This window comes from Leptidea sinapis, chromosome 19 (assembly GCF_905404315.1).
Source record: "Leptidea sinapis chromosome 19, ilLepSina1.1, whole genome shotgun sequence".
Classification (NCBI taxonomy): Eukaryota; Metazoa; Arthropoda; class Insecta; order Lepidoptera; family Pieridae; genus Leptidea; species Leptidea sinapis.
The window spans coordinates 5,343,171-5,370,157 of NC_066283.1; the positions used below are offsets into that span (position 1 = coordinate 5,343,171).

General features: G+C 34.7%; 2 protein-coding genes across 4 annotated transcripts in view; one reads left to right on the top strand and one right to left on the bottom strand.

The window, feature by feature from the left end:
* LOC126969972 (phosphoinositide 3-kinase regulatory subunit 4) overlaps positions 1-26,825 on the bottom strand; it is an 84,440-nt gene extending 57,615 nt beyond the window's left edge. The window contains exons 1-4 of one of the 2 annotated variants that reach the window (XR_007730511.1): positions 26,472-26,825; positions 24,015-24,195; positions 21,668-21,838; positions 18,242-18,430 (exon numbers count right to left, since the gene is read on the bottom strand). Coding sequence is in view for 1 of the 2 variants with exons in the window: in XM_050815613.1 (XP_050671570.1) it covers positions 18,242-18,430; positions 21,668-21,838; positions 24,015-24,195; positions 26,472-26,563 (633 nt within the window). In the remaining variant the exon portion in view is untranslated. The remainder of the gene's footprint in view (positions 1-18,241; positions 18,431-21,667; positions 21,839-24,014; positions 24,196-26,471) is intronic. The other variant, XM_050815613.1, reaches the window with a different exon arrangement.
* On the top strand, positions 1,619-19,310 carry LOC126970002 (uncharacterized). Of its 2 annotated transcripts, XM_050815676.1 has the most exons (3): positions 1,619-1,677; positions 14,356-14,491; positions 16,507-19,310. In XM_050815676.1, the coding sequence occupies exons 1-3, from the start codon at positions 1,657-1,659 to the stop codon at positions 17,799-17,801; spliced, it is 1,452 nt and encodes a 483-aa protein (XP_050671633.1). In that variant the 5' UTR covers positions 1,619-1,656; the 3' UTR covers positions 17,802-19,310. The 2 variants fall into 2 exon arrangements, with proteins under 2 accessions (XP_050671633.1, XP_050671634.1); XM_050815677.1 differs by lacking the exon at positions 14,356-14,491 and having other exon boundaries at positions 1,621-1,677.
* Positions 26,826-26,987: the final 162 nt, after the last annotated feature.

Sequence of the window (26,987 nt, forward strand, 5' to 3'; positions counted from 1 at the left end):
AAATCCAGTCTATTACTGTACCAAATTTCATCAAAATCGCGTCAGTAGCTCCGGCATAAAAGCGTAACGTAGCTAAGAGAATTTGAACCTGCTAAGTCATATTTATAAGTTATATTAATTCGTTTTTAAGTCTTTTAAAATATTTTCACTGTGTTCATTTAATTTATAGCATAAGTTGTTGTTGAGATGTGACGTATTATTAAGTGTTATTAGCATTAGTTGTTAACCTTTGTGGTTTTTTTAGATGCTAATTTGACCTAGTTTTATATCGGTATATGTAAGATGATAAAGAAAAAAAAAAAAATTTCATAAGTATAATATACTAGCTTTACCCGCGACTTCGCCCGCGTTGAATGTGTAACTTTGGGCAATTTTTTTTATTTTTTAGGATACTTTTCAAATAATACACATACAAACTACTATTTCCGCTGACAGCGCTCTTCTATGATACATCGCATATGACTTGTCATTGTGGACAGTCCCTCATGTAGGTCAAAGTTTCAAAAATGCTCGAACAAATGCCTAACTCGAACAAGTGCCTTAATACAAAGTTTCATTATTTTATCTTCGATTTAATGACGAATTTCCATACAAACTGCCATCCCCTCCATTTATTTTTTTTGCAATAAAAGGTAGCCTATGTCCTTTTTCAAGCTCTGCTCCATTTTTGTACTAAATTTTATCAAAATCCGTTTGGTGGTTTAGGCGTGGAAGCGTAACAAACAAACTTACATTCACATTTATAATATTAGCTGATTAATTTAAGCTGACCCAGCAAACGTTGTATTGCCGATATTAAAATCGCGATACAAAAGTAGCTGATGATCGTAGATGGGTGAAAACTTGAAGTTGTATGTATTTTTTAATGCTGACTCATAATCAAACAAATTTAAAAAAAAATGTCAAAAAAATTAAAAAAAAAAATTGGCGTGGACCACCCCTAACATTTAGGGGGATGAAAAATAGATGTTGTCCGATTCTCAGACCTACCCAATACGCACTCAAAATTTCATGAGAATCGGTCAAGCCGTTTCGAAGGAGTTTAACTACAAACACCGCGACATGAGAATTTTATATATTAGATAGTATGGGATATGGATAACAATCCTATATTTGGCATTAATGAAGACTTGACTGTGCAACGGAACTCAAGATTATATTATATATTAATTACTAGCTGCCCCGACAGACGTTGTTCTGTAGATAGTAAAAAAACAACTGTTTTATATTTCAAAACATCAAAAATTATTTCGTAAATATGCTCCCTGTTGTTAGAATGAAATTGTTTCACAGCGGAACTGTCAAACCGTGCGTCACTAAATTCTCTCATAGAAAATATGTCCATACAAAACAAATATTGAAAATAAAAATATTTATGGGTCCCAAATCGAAATAAAAACTACCCTATCTCTCAAGTTGGACCAAACTGCACTCCATGAAGTAATCACCATTAAAATCCGTTCATTAGTTTAGGAGTCCATTGAGGACAAACATTGTGACACGAGATTTATATATATTAAGATGTGTTTGGCCTCTTTTTAATGCAAATTTCGTGTAACACAGCACAAAACCTTATTTTTATTTTATTCATCACATTTAAGTTGTTTTCGCAGTGCGAGCATAACCTATCTGTAGACGTCTGTTAATATTGCGACGATGAAGTATAAAAATACATTGGTAAGTAATAGCAGTCGTTTTAACTACATAATATTGTTTTCTTTATTGTTCACAAATTAAAAAGTAATCCACAGAAAATATGTACATATAAATTTTTACATGTACATATAAAGTTTTATTTAATTAATTAATTATTTAATTACTTATATTATTATATTGCTATCTAATACTAATTATATTAAAATGCCTTATAATATACATAATTATATTAAAAATTGTTTGTTTAATATATACTTTGCCTACTCCAGTTTTTTCTCAATGCTTTCTAAAACGGTTGCAGGCAAACCATTCACGGCCGTTCCCAATATACTATTTACAGATAGAGATAAATTACTACCTTCTACTGTCATTAATTATCTGTCAATAATCTGAAGCTGTCCCAATATACCGGATAAGTCAATCTTATCGCCTTATATTCTGACGCGTGAATTGCAATTTCCATACAAACTTCTATCGCTGGTAAGCTATACGTCGTCCCATTGACAGACAGCTTGTACGGATAAGGTGAGTTACCATCGATAAGTTTATCGGGACAGAAAAGTCAACGATAGTTACGATTTTTATCTCAAGTAAGAGTCTGAATATTGGGAATGGCCGTTAGTGTGTCTGGCAATAAATACTCCCATTTCCGCCTACCATATTCATTTTTACATTTAGGTAATATGTAGGTTTTTAGGTACGATAGACTACGGAGGTGTGATTGGCCTGAGCGTTTTATATATATATATCTGTGTATAGCGTCGTGTATATATACCAACTAGCTGACCCGGCAAACGTTGTTTTGCCATATAAAGTATAATTCACGCGATAGTTTTATAAAATAATAAAATATTGCCTATATTATAGCCTGTACATCATTTTGTTCTATTGTCAATAGTTTTTGCAGCGCACGCAAAAATAGGTTTTCGATTTTACACCTTGTGTTACAAAAAAGCAATTTTATTACGGATCCTAATTTTGAAAAAAAAAACATAGCCTTCCTCGATAAATGGACTACCCAACACTGAAAGAATCATTCAAATCGGACCAGTAGTACCAGAGATTAGCGCGTTCAAACAAACAAACAAACACTGCAGCTTTATAATATTATATATATAGTATAGATTAATATATGATTTGAATACTATATATGCATTTTTGACATTGGCACTGAGTAAGATTCGACACAGTGAAGGTTTACGGGTAGAAGAATTGTTCTACTAATAAGGTTAGTTTAATAGTTTTTACACGTTTGTAACATCAGGCGATCCGCGTGAAAAACCACGTTTAAAAAAGCCGACTTCAACAACTAAAAAGTATCTAACTAATCTTATATATAAAATTCTCGTGTCACAATGTTCGTTCCAGTACTCCTCCGAAACGGCTTCACCGATTCTCATGAAATTTTGTGAGTATATTGAGTAGGTCTGAGAATCGGCCAACATCTATTTTTCATACCCCTATGTAATAAGAGATGTTCACCCTTAATTTTTTTTTTTAATTTTTGGACGAAATTTTTTGTTTTTATTTTTTTATAATGTGGCATTAAAAAATACACACAACTTCAAATTTTCACCCATCTACGATCAACAGTTACTTTTGTATCGCGTTTTTAATATCGGCAATACAACGTTTGCTGGGTCAGCTAGTAACTTAATAATTTATATTGATATTAATAAAATACTTATATGATATGTTATCCCAGTGTATTTCTTATTACTTGTAGTATTATATCTACAAAGTTCTACTACGCAACCCGGCATTTTAGTATCAATTATTGGCATAGTTTAACAGAACATGTGGCACGTCAACGTCACACATTGTTCTAGACTGACTCGAGTACGCCCACTTGGGCTTAGTTGGAGCGCAGCGGTAACCAATCCTAATCTGAGGTTTATTTATAATTATTATTATTATTATTGAGATGTTTCAATTATTCAATCAAATTCTTTATTTGCGTATAAACATGGTATGTTACGATGGAATTAGTTATTTATGCAACTGTTGTGTAATAAAGGGTATTAAAACACGAATGTGGCTTCGCCTCGTGTGATAATAGAATCACATGAGTGTTTTAATACCTAATTATCAACAGTTGCATACAAGACTTTATCTACACTCATAATATGAATCCTCTAAAAGATTCTGAAACAGTTCGCTTACTGCTAACATTAAAACAGCCAGTCCTAGTAGAAACCTAATATCATCCATTACTGATTATATACAAATAAACTAAGTATTAATGAAACAATTATTAATTTTAGTAGTAATTTGCATTGCAGCGTTCAAAATATCTGGCGGTGTGCTGTCAAAACTTGAAATTTGAATCGCTCATTTTTTGTACACAAAACAATAAAAATATCGAAGAAAAATGGCGGGGATTCGAATAACTACCACTACTTTTTTTTACTTTTACTTTTTTCGGCGCGCGACGTTCTGTTCTTTTTATGAAATTCATACAGATACCACGCATCGAGCAATAAGAATGTGGCTCTCTGTTGAAACTCTTAGCCCATAAGGGGATTGAAAAAAAAACAAAGGAGTGTTGTTATGAAATTCAGTACAACATTACAACACTCGTTTGGATGATGTAATAGTTATTACGACATTGGGTGTTTTAATGTTGGTAATAAGCTAACTGTTTCAGAATCTTCAATAGAGGATTTAAAGCATAGGTGTAGATAAAATATATTACAGTTTTCATTATTTCACCAAGATTTAACTAGGCATGCAAATTAATTAAAAATAAATTACAATGAATGGTGTAATTAAATACATCATAAAATTAAAATAATTATGCTGAAATATGTTTGCATGTCAAAAGCAATAAAATTTTAATTAACATAATAATAAAATAATTATACATTTACATAATTATTAAATAATTTAATTATATTATAGTCCAATTAATTTTTAAAAAAAGTTCCACATTACTCGCAATTTAGGCCTATCGCAGATGACACACTTTTTGTGCTATCGAGTCTACAAAGTTTGCATTGCGCGCAAAATATCATTGGCAGATATTTCACAGACTGAACGCACACGACGCGCGTACAGTTTCGGTCATTTTGTCGGCAGAACTATAGGGATGTACACGTGCTAAAGAGATTGCGGTGTAATATTTCGTACTTGAGATATAAAAAAAGAAAAAGAAATAGAGAATTTTGGGTTCATCCTATCCTTCAGAAATATTATTAAACTGACTGTTTCATATTAAACATTCAGGTTCTAAAACTATACTTAACCCTACAATTTTACTCGATACTCTGCCAAAGATGTATCATACAGTGCTGGTCTGTTTTCTACTTTTTAAATGAACATCGATACATCGATGTCTAGCGCCATGATACTCGGCAAAAAACTGGCAAGCGTTATTTAATATTTATGCGATACACGATTTTTATCACCTGCCAAATTATACTCCAAGGGGACTACATAAGAACTAAATTCAAATGAAAGTCTAATTTTATAATAGGAAATATAATAGGCAATCGAATATATTTTGTTCGACTATGCAAAGTGTTAGATTATTTTTTTGATCGAATATATCAGTGCGGTTATTACCAAAGAATATACATATTTGTATTTGGTTGCCGTATGACGTATTTTGATTTATGAATAGGTAGTAGTAATTGGTAATTGATTTTTTGTTAATATATTTTTTTATAAAAGTTTAGTGTAAATTAATTTAAGTTAAATATAGTACGTAAACCGGAAAAAATTATTATTTATATTGCATAAATAAAATGCATATTTTATCATAAATAATAATTTTAGTCAGTCCTAAGCTTGTAAAAAATACTAAAGAAAAGTTTAATTTTTCAAATTGAGTAATTACCAATTAAAACGATTAGGTTTGTAAGCAAGCACCAAGCAATAATGTTTAGGATAATATTTAACAGCGTACGATACAGCTTCATTCTGCAACGATAGTCAAAACGCGTCGTTCTATGAACCGAACTAATATATTATAGCGTAAAAAATAATAGCGTTATAACGCGATTTTAATATATATATAGCCGTTACGAACACCTCTACTGTTGACGCGAACGTTATATTTTTTTGCGCACTTTTTATACGGCGCGGTCTATCAGAGCTACGAGGTTATTTTGTATGACAGACTTTTTGCGCGTCGTATACTGCATATAATTCCATAGGTATTATTATCACAGACAAAAAAGTGTGTCACGGATAGTATATCGTCTGCGATAGGCCTTAGAAATTCATTAGTGGTATAAAATGTTCGCTCACCTCAAATGGTTAACCATTGTTTTAGGTTTTTCTTAAAAATTCTTTAATTTAATAATTCTGACACTCATAGCAAGGCAGCTTTGTCATACTGCAAGGTCATTGGGATTTCGTCGAATATTAATCTATTTGGATTCCTTCGGTTTCTATAAAAGCTAGTCACAAAGGAGATTGAAACGCTTCCATACATTCCTGGGCCCAAGTGATAACAAGATGAAAGTAGCACCATTTAAAAGATAACATTTAAATAATCCATAATTGAAAATTTAGCAAGATTTGTCAATCTAGGAGCTGAGTAATCGAAGATTTAAAAAATGAGGTTATGTCTTAAACTATAATATGTTGGCAGCTCAGCTATTCTAGGTTTATTAAACGCCTAGCTGCTAAGGATTTATCACATACTATGTTAGATGGGTACCAACATTGTTTTTTGTTTTAGATAAAAAATACCTACCTATCTACGTATACCTATCTACTACTGTAACGACATTTTTTAGCATTATAATATAAGACAATAATTGGTAATTACATAATATAATATAGTATACCTGAATTAAAATATAGTTTTATTTGCTCAGATAAGAATAATATATACTCAATAGCTCACAGATGAACTGTAAAACAGACTGCTAGAGACAATAATTACTTTCCTTGGAATTCAATTGGGTAGGTAGTTAACAAGTCGGTAACTCAACGAATACAACAAGAAACGAAGTGACAATGACGAAGAAACAAAATGATCTGTCAGACTGTCATTGTTAAAGTGAAGTTAGCGTTGAGGTTTAAATACTTGTTGATTTCACTAGTATCGATTTATTGATAATAAAATAATTGCTCAGTTCTGTGTTTTTCCTGAGATAATAATATATTTTATTCATAATAATAATTCGAACATAAACTATGCACCTTACTAATATTATTGAAATAAAACAACAGCTTTATCTTAATGTTATTTTAATCGATTAAATATTTATTCGATTACGTCATTTTAATCGATTTTCTTTATATTAATGTTTTTTCGGTTTGTAGATTGCAAAATGAGCTAGATTTTTGTATTTTACATCAGAAAAATATACCTTTTTTTTAAAAAGTATATTTCAACTTGTTAACCATCAGGCCCAAAAGCCCATCATTCTCCTTTCTTGAATTAATTACTATAGAGTTGCACAAATACCCACAGATCATAGATATAAAGAAAATTTATTGAATCAGGCGTTACTTTTCGGAAATCCATAATTATCCAAATGTTTTAAGTTTTCTTTAGTGTTAATTCCGCCAATATTTGTCTTTTATAAAGACATACAAGTGGTAATTTTCAAAACAGAGGTAATTTTTTTTATGAGAGTAATGGAAGAAGAGGCGAGCAGGACGTTCAGCAGATGGTAATTGATACGCCCTACCCATTACAATGCAGTGGCGCTCAGGATTCTTGAAGAACCCAAAAATTCTGAGCAGCACTACAACTGCGCTCGTCACCTTGAGATCTAAATGTTAAGTCTCATCACTTTTGCTTCACGGCAGAAATAGGCGGCGTTGTTGTACCCATAATCTAGCCGGCATTCCGTGCATCGGAGCCTGCTACATAAGATTCTTCAATTACAAACTTGCTTTTTATTATTTAAAAACCCTTTATCTACGCAGACGAGTCGCGAACATCAGATAGTAAGTAATAAATAAACGTTTAACAAACAATCAATTAAAAATACCAATGAATTCCAAATTTTTATTCCAGTAAAAAACGTAAAAAACTACATTATTTCGGAGAAACTGTTTTTGTATGTGCATAAAAATCTATAATCACATCCCAAAAATAATAAGAGAGGTATCGTCAAATAGGAATTTCTCATCTAAATTGAAAATATACCTCAGTAAAAACTGCTTATATTCATTAGACGAATATTTTCAACTAAAAACTTGACTATATACTATATAATACTGCTGCTGATCTTTTGTTAAATTGATATTATTGTTACTAACGATTTAGAAATGTATTTTATAAAATTTGCAAGTCATAAATGTGGCAAACATGTACTTTATAATATTTATATAACATCAATCTAACATGTTTATGCAAATAAAAACTTTTTTTGACTTTTCAAAACATTGTTTTTTTTTTGTACTTAAACCATTGAGTAACGTAATAGAAACAAAAAGTATTGCTCATTTAGGTAAGAAATAGAACTAAGTTCGATGCAGCGCTAGAAAGCGATACAGGGGTTTTCTCGCAACCAAACTAAAAAGTGAAAAATAATTTAAGGCGAAGGGTAAACAGAAAACATGCAAACAAGGTGTTTTTAGACAAGTTTTGTGGTGAAAGTATAGGATTTGGAGCTATGAACACTTCTTTATCCTCTTACACATACACTTAAGCCTTACTTGTAGGTTGCTAATGCTTATTGTTGGTTAAAGTTAGCATTCCAGAGCTATTATGAACTACCAGTTTTCTTTCCAGTTAAACAAGTTTTTTCTCGGCATCATGCATTTGTTTAGTATACTATCATAAAAGTTGTTCTTATAGATTTTACTTTTTTATGTTGGTACATTTATTAAGATTAGTAATCAATAATGAGGATTGTAAGCAATTAAGCTGTTTGCGCCTGTTAAAATGTTACATTTTCGACACAAGAATTTTGAAAATATTGGCTTTGTTACATAGGAGCCGTCAACTCATATCGCTCAAGGTCGCCGGCATTTAGTGTCGCCTTAAGATCAATCTTTTACAATAAAATATATTTTTTAATAATCACACCATAGCCCGGTCAAAATAGACATTGACCTTCACATAAATTCACAACAAGCTAAAAAATTTAGAGGCACGTAAGCGATACCACTAATGAAATCCTGAAAAGTCCCCAATGAACTTCCCCAGGCAACGCTGCTGCGATTCCTCTGGTATTGCAAGAGAATTTGGGCGGCTGTGATCACAGAACACCAGGTGACCCGTACGCTCGTTTGTCCTCCTTTTCCATAAAAAATAAATGATCCCGTGTGTGCAAAAGAAATATTAATGGTCGCAAAAACGGGTTATTGGCGAAACGGCTAATTATACAAATGATTTAAGTTTTCTTTAGTGTTAATTCCGCCAATATTTGTTTTAAAACAAAAACTAATACTGGCGGAAAAATACTAACCAGATAACCTTACTTTTTCTTCTAAGTTTACCATTTTTGAGTTAAAGCCATGAGAAAAGTTGGTTGGAGTTGTATTCTCTACTAGCTGATCCGACAGACGTTCTGTACACCATAAATAAAATACTGTTTTTTTATGAATTTGTAAATAATATTTCATAACATCAATTAAAAAAAAGATATATTCCGTAAAATATGTTCTATAATCTATCTATATATATAAAAATGAATTGCTGTTCGTTAGTCTCGCTAAAACTCGAGAACGGCTGGACCGATTTGCTAATTTTGGTCTTGAATTATTTGTAGTGGAAGTCCAGGGAAGGTTTAAAAGGTGAATAAATATGAAAGTGTTCGGAATTAAATAAAAACAACAATTTTGTTCTTCCTTTGATGTGTTCCCCGTCGTCCGATATTTGTTTTGTATGGACGTATTCGTATATACATTTTCTATGAGAGAATTTATTGACGCACGGTTTGACAGTTCTGCTGTGAAACAATTTCATTACAACAACAGGGTGCATATTTTACGAAATAGGTCTTGATGTTATGATTTATTATTGACAAACATTATTTTATTTATTATATACAGAACAACGTCTGTCGGGTCAACTAGTATATATATAAAAATGAATTGCTGTTCGTTAGTCTCGCTAAAACTCAAGAACGGCTGGACCGATTTGGCTAATTTTGGTCTTTGGTTAAAAGGATAGAAATAAATAGAAAAAAAAAGAAAATGAATAAATAGTAAAATGCTGCTAAATTAAATAAAAACAACAAATTTGTTTTTCCTTTGATGTGCCCATACATAATTTCTATGAGAGAATTATTGACGCACGGTTTGACAGTTCTGCTGTGAAACAATTTCATTACGACAGCAGGGTGCATATTTTACCAAGTAATTTTTGATGTTATGATATATTATTGACAAATTCATATAAATACATTATTTTATTTATTATAATATACAGAACAACGTTTGTCGGGTCAGCTAGTATAATATAAATACCTGTTGAACAGTTAAATCGTACGTCAATTAATTATTATCTCATAGAAAATATGTCCATACAAAACAAATATTGGAAATAAAAATAATTATGGGTCCCAAATCAAAATAAAAACTATCCTATCTCTCAGGTTGGACTAAACTGCACTCCATGAAGTAATCCACATTAAAATCCGTTCATTAGTTTCGGAGTTAACTGGAAACAAATAAAGATGAAAAGAAGATTTATTTTAAAACTAGCTGACCCGGCAAACGTTGTATTGCCATATAAATTTTTTTTAGAGTTAGACCGTTTCTTGGTCATCACTTTATTTTTGTAAAATAAAATATTTTTTCTAAAATTAACGCAGCCTAAGTTACTCCTTATCACATCAGCTACCTGCCAATAAAAGTCCCGTCAAAATCGGTCCAGCCATTTCAGAGATTAGCCGGAACAAACAGACAGAAAAAAAATTAAAAAATGTTATTTTGGTGTATGTACCGTACATATATTCATAAACACGTAGTAAAAAAATGTTATTTCAATATTAAAAACAGACACACCAATTTTATTTATGTGTATAGATAATATGTCTAAAAATTATTGGACGCGTAACATAAGTAAAATCGTCTGCGCAACTTAAGCTTATTACGCAGTGTCGACTTGTCGCCGGCGACTCGGTCGCTCGGCGACTAAAACATAGGCAACTAAGCCCAGGAGACCAAGCCGAGCGACAGTGTTCCAAGTACATTCGTGCAGAATGGACGTCGAAGAAGCTGCTATAGTAGCGCTACTAATCAAGAGAAAGAAAAATAAAAGAAAATCAAGAGAGTATTGGGTACATCCTTTGTTACAAGAACGGAGATCAAAAGGAATGTTTAAAATATTTTATAAAGACTTTTTTTTACTTCTGCTAATACTTCACCTCCAAATAACTCCACTGTTTTTTCTTCAAATCCCGATTAGAATATTCGTCACTTAGTAAGTAAGTCCCAAATAGCTTTTCGGGATTGTATTTCCATTATAAATTTCTCGGTATCGAAAGGCTGAGTCATTTTTGAGCGCGACGTCCGGTCGTTACGACAGTTGCTCGCAGTGCGAATGCTTCCATTTGAAGCCGTGCTCCTATTGGTCGCCGGCGACCGGCAGTCGCTTGTGCGTCGCCAGGTCGCGGCGAGTCGCCCAGTCGCTTGGGCGGCCGACGACCAAGTGCGTAAACACCTATTTAAACTGTAGTAAATCACAGTCGCCAGCGACCGAGTCGCCGGCGACAAGTCGACAGTGCGTAATAGCTCTAAGTAATACATTTACAATGACTAATTCTAAGCATTTGAGTTGAAAAGAAGCCCTGCTTTGTGAATACGTGGCCTTGAACAACATCAACTGTCAGCTGTTCAGTTTTCTATTAGAGTATAGGTACCTCTCGCCAATTTAATTCAGAAAATATAATTGTTTAATTTTGATGAAGACATTAATCTGTTGGTATTAATTACTGCTCGAGGTTCAAGTGACGAAATTATTTATTGTTTGTAACCTGGCAATGCTCAACAAATTTCAGTTTTTTTTTTCAAATGAGAGTTTATCTTGTATCCCTAAATGTGTACACCATCATTTATTTTTACATGCTTTCACTGGCTGTGATACCAGCAATATTCAGCAGCGAAAAGACAATAATTTTTGAAATTATTAGAAAAACAGGATTTATTGAAATGTGCCCAAGCGTTCGAATATTTAAATTCTACGCCAGAAACTCTATTAATTCACTGAATTCGTTTTCTTCTTTCACTTAATGGAGCTCCAGCAAAAATCACCCGCATTCATAAGTATCGTTACTTATACTTTGCTAAACAATCAAGTAATAAAAAACGTGTGCATTTAGCTGTCTTCCTCCAACCTCAGCTTCTGCTCAGCAGCATTTCTATCGAGTGTATTACCAGGTTTAATTGTGGCTCGGCAAAGCACTGGATCCAAAAGAATGGGGTAAGAAGCTAATTTACGAAGTACTGGAGCCAATCCATAATCTACTTCCGACTGCACTAGAGAATACAAACGATTGAGGTATTCTTTAGTGTTAATTCCGCCAATATTTGTTTTTAAAATTATTCGACACGTGTTTCGCCTCTACACGAGGCATCCTCAGGACGTGTTGTCTCGCCAAAGTCTGGCACGAGACTGAATAGAATATTTTATTGCAGAATTATTAAATTAATTATTTTAGTCTGTCACGTGTCGAATAATTTTTAAAAACAAATATTGGCGGAATTAACACTAAAGAAAACTTAAATCATTTGGATTTCTGCAAAGTAACGCCTAATTCAATAAATGCACTAGAGAAGCCAATTTTTACAATTGTAGGAAGGGTAGTAGTTCATAATGCAACTGCAAAAAGTGGTCTTATTTTTAGCAACAACAACAATCAAAACGTTGAACTTCGAACAGGAGAAGATACCAATATCAACGACGAAACAGATGATACGTAGGTCACACTAAAATTTTGCGAAACGTAAAAAAAAACATGTTATAACCAAAATATTATGTTTATTGCTTTTCTAAATACTCCCCTTTACATTTTAAAAACTTTTTCATGCGATCAAACCATTATTTAAAACAGGAGGACCATAGATCTGAAGGCATGTTTTCTACGTGCTGATTGAACGCTATCACTGCATCTTCGGAATTCGTAAAAGTGAAACCTCTCATCAAATCTTCTACTTTCGTACTTCATTAGCATCTGTGAACACCATTCCACGCGAGCCCGCTTCTGCTCCGCTGTCAGTTCCTGAGGGATCCAACGACAACATAGTTTCCGAACTTTCAATTCTTCGTGTAAAATTTTCTGATTTTTAGCTCATACCATTTCCCAATAGTCCTCGAATTGTCTCATAGGTAATCCACAGGTTTTCTTCATTTGCTAAATTACAAAAGTAGGTGACAAAATTCGAACGAATTCGCCTTCGTTCGCAATTGTTTGCTCAAATTCGGATTTTACTTAGGTTAATAAAAAATCAGTATCTTCCTCAAGCGGTGAGAATGACAACAAATCTATTAACACAAGAGAAATTCTTTTACCGACACTTCGTCCAATTCTCAAGCTTTAATAAACATAAGCCAATAGGTGTATTGTTTCTATCATAGTAATAATAAATGCAGCTAACTAGATAATATTAATATTAGTTCACTCTCTTCTTGTACATACATACATACACTCACGGCTTGTTCCCGTCGGGGTAGGTACAATAGAATGCCACTTGCTTCTATCCTTACAAAATTCACGTGCTTCCTCTATATTCAGTACTCATTTCATACATGCTCACCGGTTGCGGGTGCAAAATGTCCCCAATTTGGTCGTCGAATGTTCTGCGAGGTCTCCCGCGACCGACTTGCCCACACACACTTGCCTTATATAATATTTGATGCGTCATTCTTTCTTCACTCATTCGCTCCAAACCATTTCAGCATTTCTTTCTCAGTCCTTGTCACAACAACTTTCAGACCACTGCGCGCTCGTATTACCGCATTCGGGATTCTTCTGCCATACCCAACTTTCACTTCCGTACATTAACGTGGCGACAAGCACTCCATTATGGACAGCCATTCGCGCTTCTTTTGCGCTTCATAATCTGGCCGTTCATAAAGGCATGCAGCGCTCCATTCACTCAGTTTCCCGCTGTCACTCTCCTTACAATATCTCCTTCATATTTTCCGTCTCTTGTAAACATGCTACCCAAATATACGAATTCTGTAACTTGTTCTACCCTTTCATCTTCAATCATAATATTTCACTCAGCCATCCTTTCATCCTTCTCAAATACTTTCGTCTCTCGTTTTCGTGGTCTCGTGCCAGATTTTGGCGACTCAACATGTCCTGAGGATGCCTCGTGGCGAAACACTTGTCGAATTGCTTGAAGACAAATATTGGCGGAATTAACACTAAAGAAAACTCAAATTATTTGAACCATCACTTTCGTCTTTCTTGCATTCACTCTTAAACCTCTCGCTTTAAAGCTCCCATTCAAGCAGTCCATCATTTGTTGCAACTCATTCGCCGATGATGCAAAAATGACATGATCATCGGTGTACAAGAGGCACTTAACAAACAACCCTTCCATATTGATTCCACATTGCATTTCTCTCACATAATAATCCATCTATCCATGAATAGGTTGAACAACCAAGGTGAGGCTTCACAACCTTGTCTGACACCTTTGCAGATATCAAACCAGCCCGCATAAATTGAGTGTATTAATTTTGGTGAACATTAATTAGATACTCTATTTGCCTATTGTGGCTATTACTTTTGTTAAATAGTAAGTTTATCATGAACCGAATTTCTTTTTTAGACACTCGTTCACATAGGACTGTTTATGTGCAGCATGTCAGATGGGTTCATATTTGGCCAGATGTCTGGTATGATCGACGCACTGCTTGGTGAAGATCACAGCATCGAGATGACTCCAGATGATGTATCGTTAATGGGTACGTCAATTGTATATACTTCTGTTGATTGACACTTTCGTCCAAAGAGGAGACTGGTGGTTTAATATTAAGGTAACACGTGAAGGAAGAATGATTCGAGAGAAGTGTGCCATATACCATAAACACGTACTAACTAAGGCTTCATTAAGAATTAAGATTGATTGATGTTTGAAATTGTGATAACGTTAGAAGTTTAAGTATGAAATTGCCGTATTGTTATGAAAATTAGAATATTTTATTGCGGAATTATTTAATTAATTATTTTAGTCTGCCTAGCAATGTATGTTGGAGGTGTCAAACATATCATACAACAACAACACCTGTATGCTGCGCCCAGTGAGGAAGGTCCACTTGCATAAACTCTCGGGAAGCCCAAATGATGGAAGTTTTGAGCGAAGCGCCTTGAGCCATACACGATCAAAGGCTGTTACTCTTAGACTTTCCCCCTTGCTTTCGAAAGCCGCCGCCCATCTATGTGTTAGATATACCAGAAAATCGCCAGCCGACCGACCATACTGTAGACTGGCCGTACTGTCAGTCGTTGATCAATTCAATTCAAATTCAATTCAAAGTCGTTGTTGTCAGTGGTGACCTTCTAGGTATACCAAGAGCTGGCGGTTAATTATGATCTCCATGATGGAGATCAGGGAGATAATAGCTATAGGCCTGTAGTTTGCCGGATCCAAACTGTCTCCTTTTTTTTAGGATCGGATTGATAACGGCTGACTTTCATGAGTCAGGGACTACGCCTTTTGAATATGAATGCCGGAATATACGCGTTAGCACCGGCGTCAGCTCAGATGGACTGATGACGGATGGCCTCCGGTCCTCGACCCTAACCTATGCGAAACATAAGAGATACTAGGCCGCTATTTCACGCCGGTATTCTGTGCGACTGTGATAAGAACCCGGAAGAGTCTGGCCCGATTGTGCTGACGTAATAAGACAGCAGCGTGACTCTCCCACTTTTAAAAAGCCCTTAATCGCCTCTTACGTCTCCTCCCTTCGGCCTGGGACTCCCCTATTTTTTACGCCCCGGGGAAGCACAGGGCGTAAAGTCATGTGTTTTTTTTTGAATTTCAGAAACAGTATTCGTGTAGAAAAAGTTTCACTACTGAAAGCCTTATATAAAAACCCGAGAACTGTAACCCAACTGAAATGAAACTCTAGACACATATAAAATATTAACAAAATAACAACCGATTTCAAAAACACTATTCCAAAACAATAGATATAATATGCTCAACTAAGTATAAAAACAATTGCGTATTTTTATACAATCTTATTAATTAATCTAATTTTGGTAACGCTTATTGTTACTAGTGGAATCAGTGTCCTCCCCGACGCGGACCCGCTTTCTCCTATCACCTCCTCACGTTACGCGTGCGACTCAAGCACATCTCACCTATAATTGTGTATGTTACAAACCTACCTTGGCTGACACCGACTCCAAAAATAAAAATAATCGTAACTAGAATTAGATTAATTAATTAGATTGCATTAAAATACGCAATTATTTTTATACTTTTTGGTGCATATTATATCTATTGTTTTTGAAGTCGGTTCTTTTATTTGCTAAAATTTTTTATTTTCTCAAAATCGATTCCTTTAGAATTCTCTTTGATTTCATTTCTAATATACTAGATACTACTAACGCTTCGGAAGAAACTCTCCCAGTGTTCTGTTTCTTGCGCTCTTTTTAATGAAATATACAATATTGTACTGTCATTTTTATTGCTATAAAATAATCATAATCTAGTCCTAGCCTGTCGGATCATTTAGATATTCAGCCGTGGAGTAATAGGATTTACGAGAGAGCCATTTTTTAATAACACATTTAAACTTATTTATAGATAATGCCTGAACAGTGGCTGGGTCTTTATTATAAAAGTGTATACATGTACCCTTAAAGCTATTACGTATCTTATGGAGCCTACTAGAATTAGTAAACTAAGTTTATGATATAAATCGCAAAAAAATTGAATATATATTATATTCAAAACTTATTGTTTCAGCTGCGCTGATTAATAGTACGTGCTTGGTCGGATTTATAGTAGCCGGCGTAGTAACAGAAATATTTGGAAGACGTCGGGCATTAACAGTTCTCACAATGCCACTTGCAGTATGTTGGATCGTAGTCTACTTTACGACAACAAAAACAGTCCTTTTATTGACAAGATTAATAGTGGGCGTTACTTTCGGAGGAGTTTTATCTATATCTTTCATATGTGTAGGCGAATATGCACCGCCGAATATGAGGCAAGTATTTAACAATGTTGTAAATGGTGTGGGATCTCAGTTCGGATCAGCTCTCGGTCATATTTTGAGCATATTTATAAACTGGAGAATTGTCGCATTGATTGGACTGCTTCCTGCGATTATGTCCAGTGTTATCCCAATATTTTGGGTAGAAAGTCCGTCATGGTTAGCGTCTAAAGGGCGGTTTGACGAATGCCGAAAAGCATATAGATCTCTGCATGCTATGAATAGCGAAGATGAAAATGAACTAGAAAACCTCATTGCACTTGAAAAGAAGAAAAATGCTGCTATAAAAGAAAAAAATCATACTCCGACTCCAGTCGGTAGATTAATATGGGCTTGCAAGCAATTATATGTTTGGAAAATAATATTTTTAGGTGTGATGACGAATTTTTATCGAATAGCGGCGATGCGAATTATTTTCAATACAATGGCACTAACAATACTGCGTGATTTGACTGGGTATGCAAACTTATGGATGACAGTTTTGCTAGTAGACGGATTCGGACTTATCGGAGCGATAATATCGTGCGTATTTGTGAAATTATTCAAATTAAGGAGTTTATTATTCGTTTTGGGTATAATAGGTAATATTGTTCTTATTATTTTGAGTATAGTACTGTACTTACGACCAGAGATAGACTTCTGGATGAGCTGGGTCAAGGCACTGTTGCTAGCATTATATCTAATTATTGTCAACTCCGGACCTTATCCTGCCTTAGAGACGTTGTATACGGAAATATATCCGCTCGAAATTAAGGCATTCGGTATATTTGTTACAGCAACAGTGGCAGGTATCTTCCAATTCCTCGCTGTGAAGTATTCACCGGGCTTGTTCGCAAGTATTGGATATCATGCAGTTTTCTTAATCTATGCTTTCATCATTTTCGTAGTACTAGGATATTTATGGATAGCTTTGCCAGAGACTAAAGGTCAAACATTACAACAAATTGAATCGTACTTCCATAAATCTGCCAAAATGTCCCATGGTTCAAGCAACGATGATGTAAAAGAAACAGTTAGTATGTTAGAAAACCAACTGGAGCCATGAAGAATTCAATCATTTTCTTTTATTGCAAGTATATTTTAAGGTAGTCCATTTGCACGGCACATATTTTTCCAATTGATTAACCGACTTCAAAAAGGAGGAGATTCTCAATTCGAATGGTATTTTTTTTATGTATGTACACCGATTGCGCTGAGTTTCTTTAGTTTGATGCGGAATAGTTGCCATTTAATTCCATAAAAATATCATATAGTTCGGCCCAGTAGCCGTCAAAAAACTACCAATATCCATGTATCCCTTGACAAAATCACCAGAGATTTTTTACCGTGTGTGTTATTAATTGCTCTTGGTTCTGGGAGCCATAAAACAAAGCGTAACGCTTTTGAAGGCATAATATATTAGTATTTATTTGGCTTAGCTGGCGGCGGCCATTTTTGTTTAGCGTACAACTATGTATTGTACGACTTAAGAAATACTTTACTCACCGAAGACTGATTGCTCGGATCAGGAGCTCTAACGAATCTCTCCGGCGCGACATAGCAGAGCCTCCTTCTCGACGTGTCGAAGAAGTAACTGAAGTCTGCCGGGTTGTCGTCCGGCAAGAATGTTGGTTTGAACGATGCGATGTCCGTCAGTAGCACCCATAACCAGGATGTCACCATTATATTTTCCAACTGTTCACAAACAATATTATTCCCATAGTTTCTTATTGACAAAGACTTTGCAAGTCGGTGTAAAGATATTGGAGGGGCGTGCATTTTAAGACTGAAAGATCTGTACAGTTAACAACAAAAAGTTATTAAGAACCGAGAGCCTACTGTACGATTGAAGAATATAGAGTATAAACAAGTAGGGAAAATAGATGGTCCTGGTCCACCTAATAATTCTTTATATTAAGATTAAAATCGAATGTAACATGAATATAATATTTTTTTTTGGTTTATATAGAATCCATTGTAATTGCATTATATAGAATTATTTGTGAGCATTAATTTTGCCATTTTTAGTTATCATGCGTAGGTATGCTATAACATGGTTCGTCATGCTCACTAAATGGTATTTTTTGTGTGCCGGGTCTTCTCATTCCCTCAAATATGTGCGAGGAGAATGATGGCTGGTCCATGAGTCAACTCGTGAGCGGGTGCTGCTTGTGGTGCGAGATCGACCTGTTATAGTTAATAAATCATCGTATTTATTGGATACAATTACTAATTGTGACAGTAATCACGACCATCACGTTCACGAAGCATCCTCACATAAACAATGAGTTCAAGCTCTAAACGTTGATACATCCAATATACGATAATTTATATTTAAGAAATCATTTATATTATTTAACTCATATATTGGATACAGCACCTTACAAACAAATTTGTAATATCATATTACAGCTATTGTAAAATACTCTATTTGAATGAGTTTCTTATATGTTCTTCTCACGAGCTCAAATTTTACGAACATATGGTAAATTCAGTAATTTATAAGAAATATTTATTGTGACGATTCAGATGCGCTTAGTTTAAGTTTAATTGAATAAAGATTATTTGACTTTGACTTTTACACTAATTCAGCAATTCAGCAAAGCGGCCACGTTCTAATTCAGCAATGTTAAATGAACATAAGTTGTATCTATTACAGAACAACTGCTTCGTGTGCCTTTTTGTAAGTATGTGTGAGTGCGTCAGATCGGCGGAATAGCAAACACTTGTAAAAAAATAAGGACTCCGTGTCACCTTACATAACAGTGTAGCACCAAAACAAGCACACACACTACTACAGGCCAATAGGCGGCCATTATGAGAATTGTCATCGTCTGTGACAGATCAGTTTGCGTCTCAATAAAATATTTTAAAAATGCCGTAGTGCGTTGTGAAAAAGTATAATAACGATAATATATAGGGTGTCCCAAAGGGTGTTTTTGGCCATTCTTTCGATTGGCATCATAAGATTAGGGATGTTTTTTTTTTACATTTAAGTCGGTTCGATTCCCAGACGAGGCAAGTAATTTTTAGAAAATCTTTGAATGCAGAATTACTTACTTTTAAAAATAACATAAAGTCTTCTTTCAGTAAAATAGCCTATCTTCGATATTTAAGGTACTTTCCCTTCATGTCCCATAACTTTGGGACAGCCTGTATAAGTATTTGTGGCCATATATGATTATTTAAGGGAGAATAAATTGTGTAACTAGTATCCTCCGTAACCGCACACACACTAGCATAACGGTGCTTCACTTGCTAATATCACGGCGCGGAGTCCTTCTTTTTTTACTAGTCCGTGATACTAATATGTGCAGGCGCGGTCGTAGCCTGAAATTTTGGAGGTGGTCTTGAATCTTTTGGGATTTTACGTTGAATCTTTACAATAAACCAACAACCACAATAAAACAACTTAAGGCGACACTAAATGCCGGCGACCTTGAGCGATTTGAGTTGACGGCTCCTATGTAACAAAGCCAATATTTTCAAAATTCTTGTGTCGAAAATGTAACATTTTAAGAGCCGCAAACTGCTTAATTGCTTACAATCCTCATTATTGATTACTAATCTGAATAAATGTACATAAAAAAGTAAAATCTATAAGAACAACTTTTATGATAGTAGTATACTAAACAAATGCATGATGCCGAGAAAAAACTTGTTTAAATGGAAAGAAAACTGGTAGTTCATAATAGCTCTGGAATGCTAACTTTAACCAACAATAAGCATTAGCAACCTACAAGTAAGGCTTAAGTGTATGTGTAAGAGGATAAAGAAGTGTTCATAGCTCCAAATCCTATACTTTCACCACAAAACTTGTCTAAAAACACCTTGTTTGCATGTTTTCTGCTTACCCTTCGCCTTAATATTATTAGAATATTGTTATACAATCTTTATCTTAACGACGCATATAAATTTTGCTAGGATTACTGACATTAGTTCGGTTCCTTGTTTCTAAACTAGATGTCATTTCCAAGTTATTATGGCCATCGTACGTAGTTCATAAAAACACCACTAGATGTCAGCAAACTATAAATTTATCGCTGTTAGGGAATAGCTAGAAATTTACTTTTATTATTTGGCAAATTTTTGAGATTTTTCAATTTGACCTTTGATTTTGGGGGGGGTCATGTGTCACCGCGCCTGAATATGTGTCATAGTCTGCGGCACAATACAAGTAATAGTACAGTAGCGTAACTCAGTGGTCTCCATGAAATTTATACCTACGTCTGGACGGAGAGCTAGGGTTGGTACATACAAAAAGCAGGCAGCTAATTTAACTCGGACTGCGACCAGTCTCGGCAGCGTACCTACGCGTGGCACTCGATAGTTATGTCTTCCCAAGATTGCTTAGCGGCCGTGTCAAATGTGTGTATGTGTGCGTGCGTAGTTTCGGGCGAGTATGAACTTAAAGTTATGTTCTATTTTATTTGTAATTTTATGTGAAACTTACAGCTACCTTACAATCAAAACTAATGAAATAATAATTAATAATTGGCGACCTATATAGCCGTGTGGTTAGCGACCCTACCTACTAAGCTAGAGGTCCCGTGTACGAATCCCGGTAGGTGCAAGCATTTAAATGATGAATATGGATGTTTGTTTCCGAGTCATGGAAGTTTATATATTGTATCTATATTTGTTTAAGTAAGTATATTGTATTAAATATATCGTTGTCTTGCAACCCATAACACAGGCTATGGCTAATTTGGGGCAAGGTAATTGGTGTATATGTGTATCAATATATTAAATATTATATACTTAAATAAAAAAATTAATACTAATGAAGGCTACTAAAGTTTTTTAAAAGTTTCCACATTCTTGTAAAACTGTTGATTTACACTGGAAGAACTTACTAGATAAGGTTATTTTTAATTTGGTGCTAGATGTAGAAAATAAATCTATCTATAACTGTATTGTATTAATACACACCTTGATATCCCCATGGCATATACCAAGTTTATGCATCCTATGCAGGGCATACAACACTTGGAATGTTATCCACTTTTTCTCCAATACGGTGAGGAATGGCCGCGTGGACATCCTGTCGTAAACGCTACATTTACAGTACTCTCTGACCAATAAGCCTGCCTTGTCGGTGAGCTGAAATTTTGTTTCAATTAATATCTTAATATTTATAAACTACCACAAATACCGTCTGAAGTCGAAGGTTTTCAACCAGGGTATGTTGCCAGTGATGACTTACGGTACGCAGACGTGGTCGCTAACTATGGGCCTTATGACAAAGCTCATGGTCGCTCAGAGGGCAATGAAGAGGGCTATGCTTGGAGTTTCCCTGCGAGATCGAATCAGAAATGAGGAGATCCGTAGGAGAACCAAAGTTACCGACATAGTCTAAATGATAAACTGCGAAACTGAAGTGGCAGTGGGCAGGGCACATAGTTCGACGGACAGATGGCCGTTGGGGCAGTAAAGTCCTCGAATGGCGACCACGTACCGGAAGACGCAGTGTTGGTAGGCCCCCCACAAGATGGACCGACCATCTGGTCAAGATCGCCGGAATACGTTGGATGAGGGCAGCGGAGGACTGATCGTCGTGGAAATCTTTGAGGGAGGCCTTTGTCGTAATGAATGGATTTAAATGGGGATTACTTCGTACAGTTCAGTCCAACTCGAGAGATAGGATAGTTTTTATATCGATTTGGGACCCATAATATTTGTTTTGTATGGACATATTTTCTATAAGACAATTTATTGACGCACGGTTTGACAGTTCCTCTGTAAAACAATGTTATTAAAACAACAAGGAACATATTTTACGAAATAATTCTTGATGTTATGAAAAATTATTGGCGAATTCAAAAACATCTGTATTTAATTGCGGCGCGGCCATTTTAAAATTAGCCATATTGGTTTTAGTCTTTTTATTTAGTACTCCTTTGCACAGTATGCCGGCTTGATTATGGGGTACCACAACAGAAGTAATGTGTAAACATTACTGTGTTTCGGTCTGAAGGGCGACATAGATAGTGAAATTACTGGACAAATGACACTTAACATCTTGTCTCTAGGTGACGAGCGCAATTGAAGTGCCGCTCAGAGTTTTTGGGGTTTTCAAGAATCCTGAGCGGCACTGCATTGTAATGGGCAGGACGTATCAATTACCATCAGCTGAATGTCCTGCTCGTCTCGTCACTTATTGTCATAAAAAAAGGCTTAGATAATTTATATATCTAGATAGATTCTCTTGCTGCTAAATAACCGATGAAAACAGGCCAGGGTGCGTGACAGGCTACATCTTACACTCGCGGATTTGTATGTCACTTTGCGTCAGTGTGCGTTCAAAATAGAGGTTAATCTCAATTTTTTCGATGTTTTCACAACTGTCACAGTCAATCTAGACGTATAAATGATCTATGGTTTTAGTATTTGCTATTATCGAAAATATATACACACTCCTCATGGTAACACCAGAGGAATCACAAGACATATGTCAACTTTATATAGTGTGGAATAAACATACTTCTTACATAAGAAATAAGAAATTTAAAAACACATTGGTACTTATGTAGTGAGCAAGGGTCAAATTGGTGCCACCCTGGTGACCATCAATATGTTCTACCCATTGCACAATCAAAACTTTTAAGTATACCATAGAAGAGAGAGTTGAACAACACATTTAAATTTAATTGGTGCAATTAATCCCAGAGGTGAGGGTATGTAGCACCATGGCACATCTAAGGGGTGGTACCCGTCCGGAAGTGCAATGTTATTTGTATGAAATTTTAACTTAAACAATATGAAACTTCATAAGCAAGAGCTGTCAAAAAACAATTAATAAAATGAACAAATAGTATATTAGCTTATGAGATAAACTACAGCCCACTGACAGACAGTTTTACCAGTGGGAGGCTTCATTGCACAGGATGCCGGCTAGATTCTGGCTATCATAACGGCGCCTATTTCTGCCGTGAAGCAATAATGTGTAAACATTATTCTGTTCCAGTCTGAAGGGCGCCGTAGCTAGTGAAAGTACTGGGCAAATGAGACTTAACATCTTGTCTCAAGGTGACGAGCGCATTTGTAGAGCCGCATAGATTTTTCGGGTTTTTCAAGAATCCTGAGCGGCACTGCATTGTAATGGGCAAGGCGTATCAGTTACCATCTGCTGAACGTCCAGCTCGTCTCATATCTTATTTTAATAAAAAAAAAATAAAAAGACCAAACAGTCAGACTGACAGACTACAGAATTTTAGTAATTAGGGTTTCTGGTACGTAACCTTCAGGTACAGTAACAAAAGATTTGATTAATACTTACAATGACTCTTTGAAACGGCAATATATTAAAAGCTGAAGCAAGTTGTTCCTTAATTTTTAGGATCCTTTCTTTATGTTCCGGTAGTGGTAGTGAAGGATCATGTATTGCAAACACCTTGACAACGACCTGACCTTCCCTGGTAAGAGCCCGAGCCACTTTAAAGAATCTTGTTGAACCAAGACTGAAAGAGAAAAATACATTAAATTGTTGTTTGAAACGGCTGACCATTTTACTCAGCTTAAATTTGGTTTCATTCTTAAATTCTGTAACGAAATGTAACAATTTCCTAACATCCAAATTTTTTTATTGCTTTGAAATGAAATATAAGATAGATAACTAATTTATTTAATACTAGCTGACCTGGCAAACATTGTTTGCCATTTAAATTATATATGTAAACCTTCCTTGACCTTCAACGAATCTATTGCAAAAGATTTCATTGAGATCTGTCGAATAATTTAGGAGTTATTAGGGAACAATACAAACATACATTCTCTTATATATATACATAGATAGCCTATGTGTTATTCTGGTGTGAGGGCCATATTATTGTAAAGTTTCATCAAAATCCATTCAGTAGTTTTTGCGTAAAAGAAGTTCAAACATACATCCAGACATACAAACTTTCACATTTGTAATATTAGTAGTATTATCTCAGCTTAATTCACCTTATGTACAGACATGATATGACATTGATAATAAATTAAATTAAAAAAAAATTAAGACACACAGGGAAGAGTTAAAAAAAAACAAGCATATAGTGAAAGAGAAATAAAAGCAGAATTCTATATTTGTGTGGTTGAAGTACAAGTTATTTGATTAAAGTGGATATAAATTACCTACAGCCACATTAGACATTTCTGTTGGTGATGGTGTGATGGACAGGCGACTGGATCAGGGTGTCTTGCAAATCTTGTGCCTTGATTCGTTTTGTATATTGTTATAAGAGAGAAGCATATCTCTAATGTCAAGATAGAAAAGGAAAGCAAATTTATTGTTACTGTAGCTTTTTTTTTATGGAATAGGAGGACAAAGGAGCGCACGCGTCACCTGGAGTAAAGTGATCACCAGAGGAATCACAAGAGCGTTGCTGGCCTTTTAGGAAGGTGTACGAGCTTTTTTTGAAGGTACCCATGTCATATCATCCCGGAAACGCCACACAAGGAAGCTCATTCCACAGCTTTGTAGTATGTGGAAGAAAGCTCCTTGAAAACCCCACTGTGGAGGACCGCCACACATCCAGATGGTGGGGATGATATCCTAATTTGTTGCATGTCGTGCGAAGGTGGAATTCGGCGGCAGAATTCAGTTTAACCAGCTCTTCTGAACACTCCCCGTGAAAAATGCGGTAGAAGACACACAATGAAGAAACTTTTCTACGCAACACCAAGTGATCCAGCTGTTCACAGAGCACTGGGTCCCCGACAATTCGAGCTGCTCTGAGCTGATTTTGATTGACAAGTTGTAAACAGTCAGCCACACTTTAATTCACTAGTATTTTGAATTAATAAACTAGCTAAAACACAGAATGATTATTCAAAATCGGTATCACATTATCAGGCTGTTGTACCTATACCTAGAATATATTCAAACTTTAAGGTTATGACTGAGATATTTTGATGTTATGGCAGATAGCACCTACCTGTATGAGCCATAAATAGGTATTCCTACCTACTTAACTAAATCTAATTAAAGCAACATTGAATATAATATGTTACATATTATATAAGAATTAATATTATGGAATGATCACCATTAATATTAATAAAAACGAAAGTTTAATTATAGCAGTGCATATATTTAAATTATCCTGTTTTTTGAATTTACTTCTAAATCTCATTTTTACTGCAATACTCTGGTATTAGTTAATTTTAAAAAAAGCTTTAATGTCTTGTTTGCTAAACAAATAACAGAGTACTAAACGGTGGTCTCATGCCAAGCAAACAGCAAACAGGAGCAGGAGCATGCCAAACAAGCAAACAGGAGGTTAAGACTGTAAGTAGCATATCAAGGCAGAGTTTTGAAATCACTCCAAGCAAATTTTATTTCATTAAAATTGCATCATAAATATTGAACTGTATGTTATAACTAGCACAAAATTTAGGATAATAAAATATCTTAGAAAGAATTTATCGGGTATTAAATCAATACTACTTTCATGTTTAGTAAACCTCCAAAGTTGCCAATCCATGGATTTTAAATGTATCTAAGTATGGATTTTATTGTCAGGCATCCAGGATATGCCTGAATTGGGGCAAATAATAACTTGTTTAAAATAGTGTCAATATTATTGTTAAATAAAAAATACAGAGTTAGGACCTAAGGTAACAACTTTCATAAGTTCTGCATTAATTATCATGTCATGATCACCAACTTATGGAGACTATATTGTTTTTTTAAAAGCACATAAAGACTGATGAAATATAATTAAAGATTTATTTATACAAAATCAATTACCTTTGATCAAAAGAGAGCTCAACATGGTCACTTAAATAATGTTCAACGGGATATATTTGTGAAGGCGCAATTCCAACTAGTTGGTTACCCATTTCATTACTTTGATAAAAAATTCAGAACAGGAACCCTTTTCGAATTTTTATCACTGTCTTCGTTTATATAGTTTTTATTAATATATAATTTTAAAGAAAATAAAATCAGTTTGGTGTGTTCTAATGTAGCACTTTCATTATAATTGTATAGGAGAAATTTATCGTTCTAAACACAAAAGTGTTGTAAGTTGTTTATGTTTTTATACATTTGCTATGCATTTGCATTATTGCATTCTATTTTTTACTTTGAAACACTTCTGCATTCTGACATAAGTCCTAAATCATTCAAAAATGTCAAGTGTCAACAAGAAGTTGATTTTTTTTTTTTTATATTAATTCGTTCTTTCGAACAGGCTATAGCCAGGGGCCTTACTGCCTTGTCGTTAGTATTTTCATTTCTTGGTATTTATTATTTTCACTATTT

What these genes read in the sequence shown, in the direction of transcription:
- LOC126970002 (XM_050815676.1), top strand. Translation starts at nt 1,657, where the DNA reads ATGAAGTATAAAAATACATTG. An exon ending in TGAAGTATAAAAATACATTG is followed by an intron (nt 1,678 to 14,355) that starts GTAAGTAATAGC and finishes TTTCTTTTTTAG; the next exon opens with ACACTCGTTCACATAGGACT. An exon ending in AGATGATGTATCGTTAATGG is followed by an intron (nt 14,492 to 16,506) that starts GTACGTCAATTG and finishes TTATTGTTTCAG; the next exon opens with CTGCGCTGATTAATAGTACG.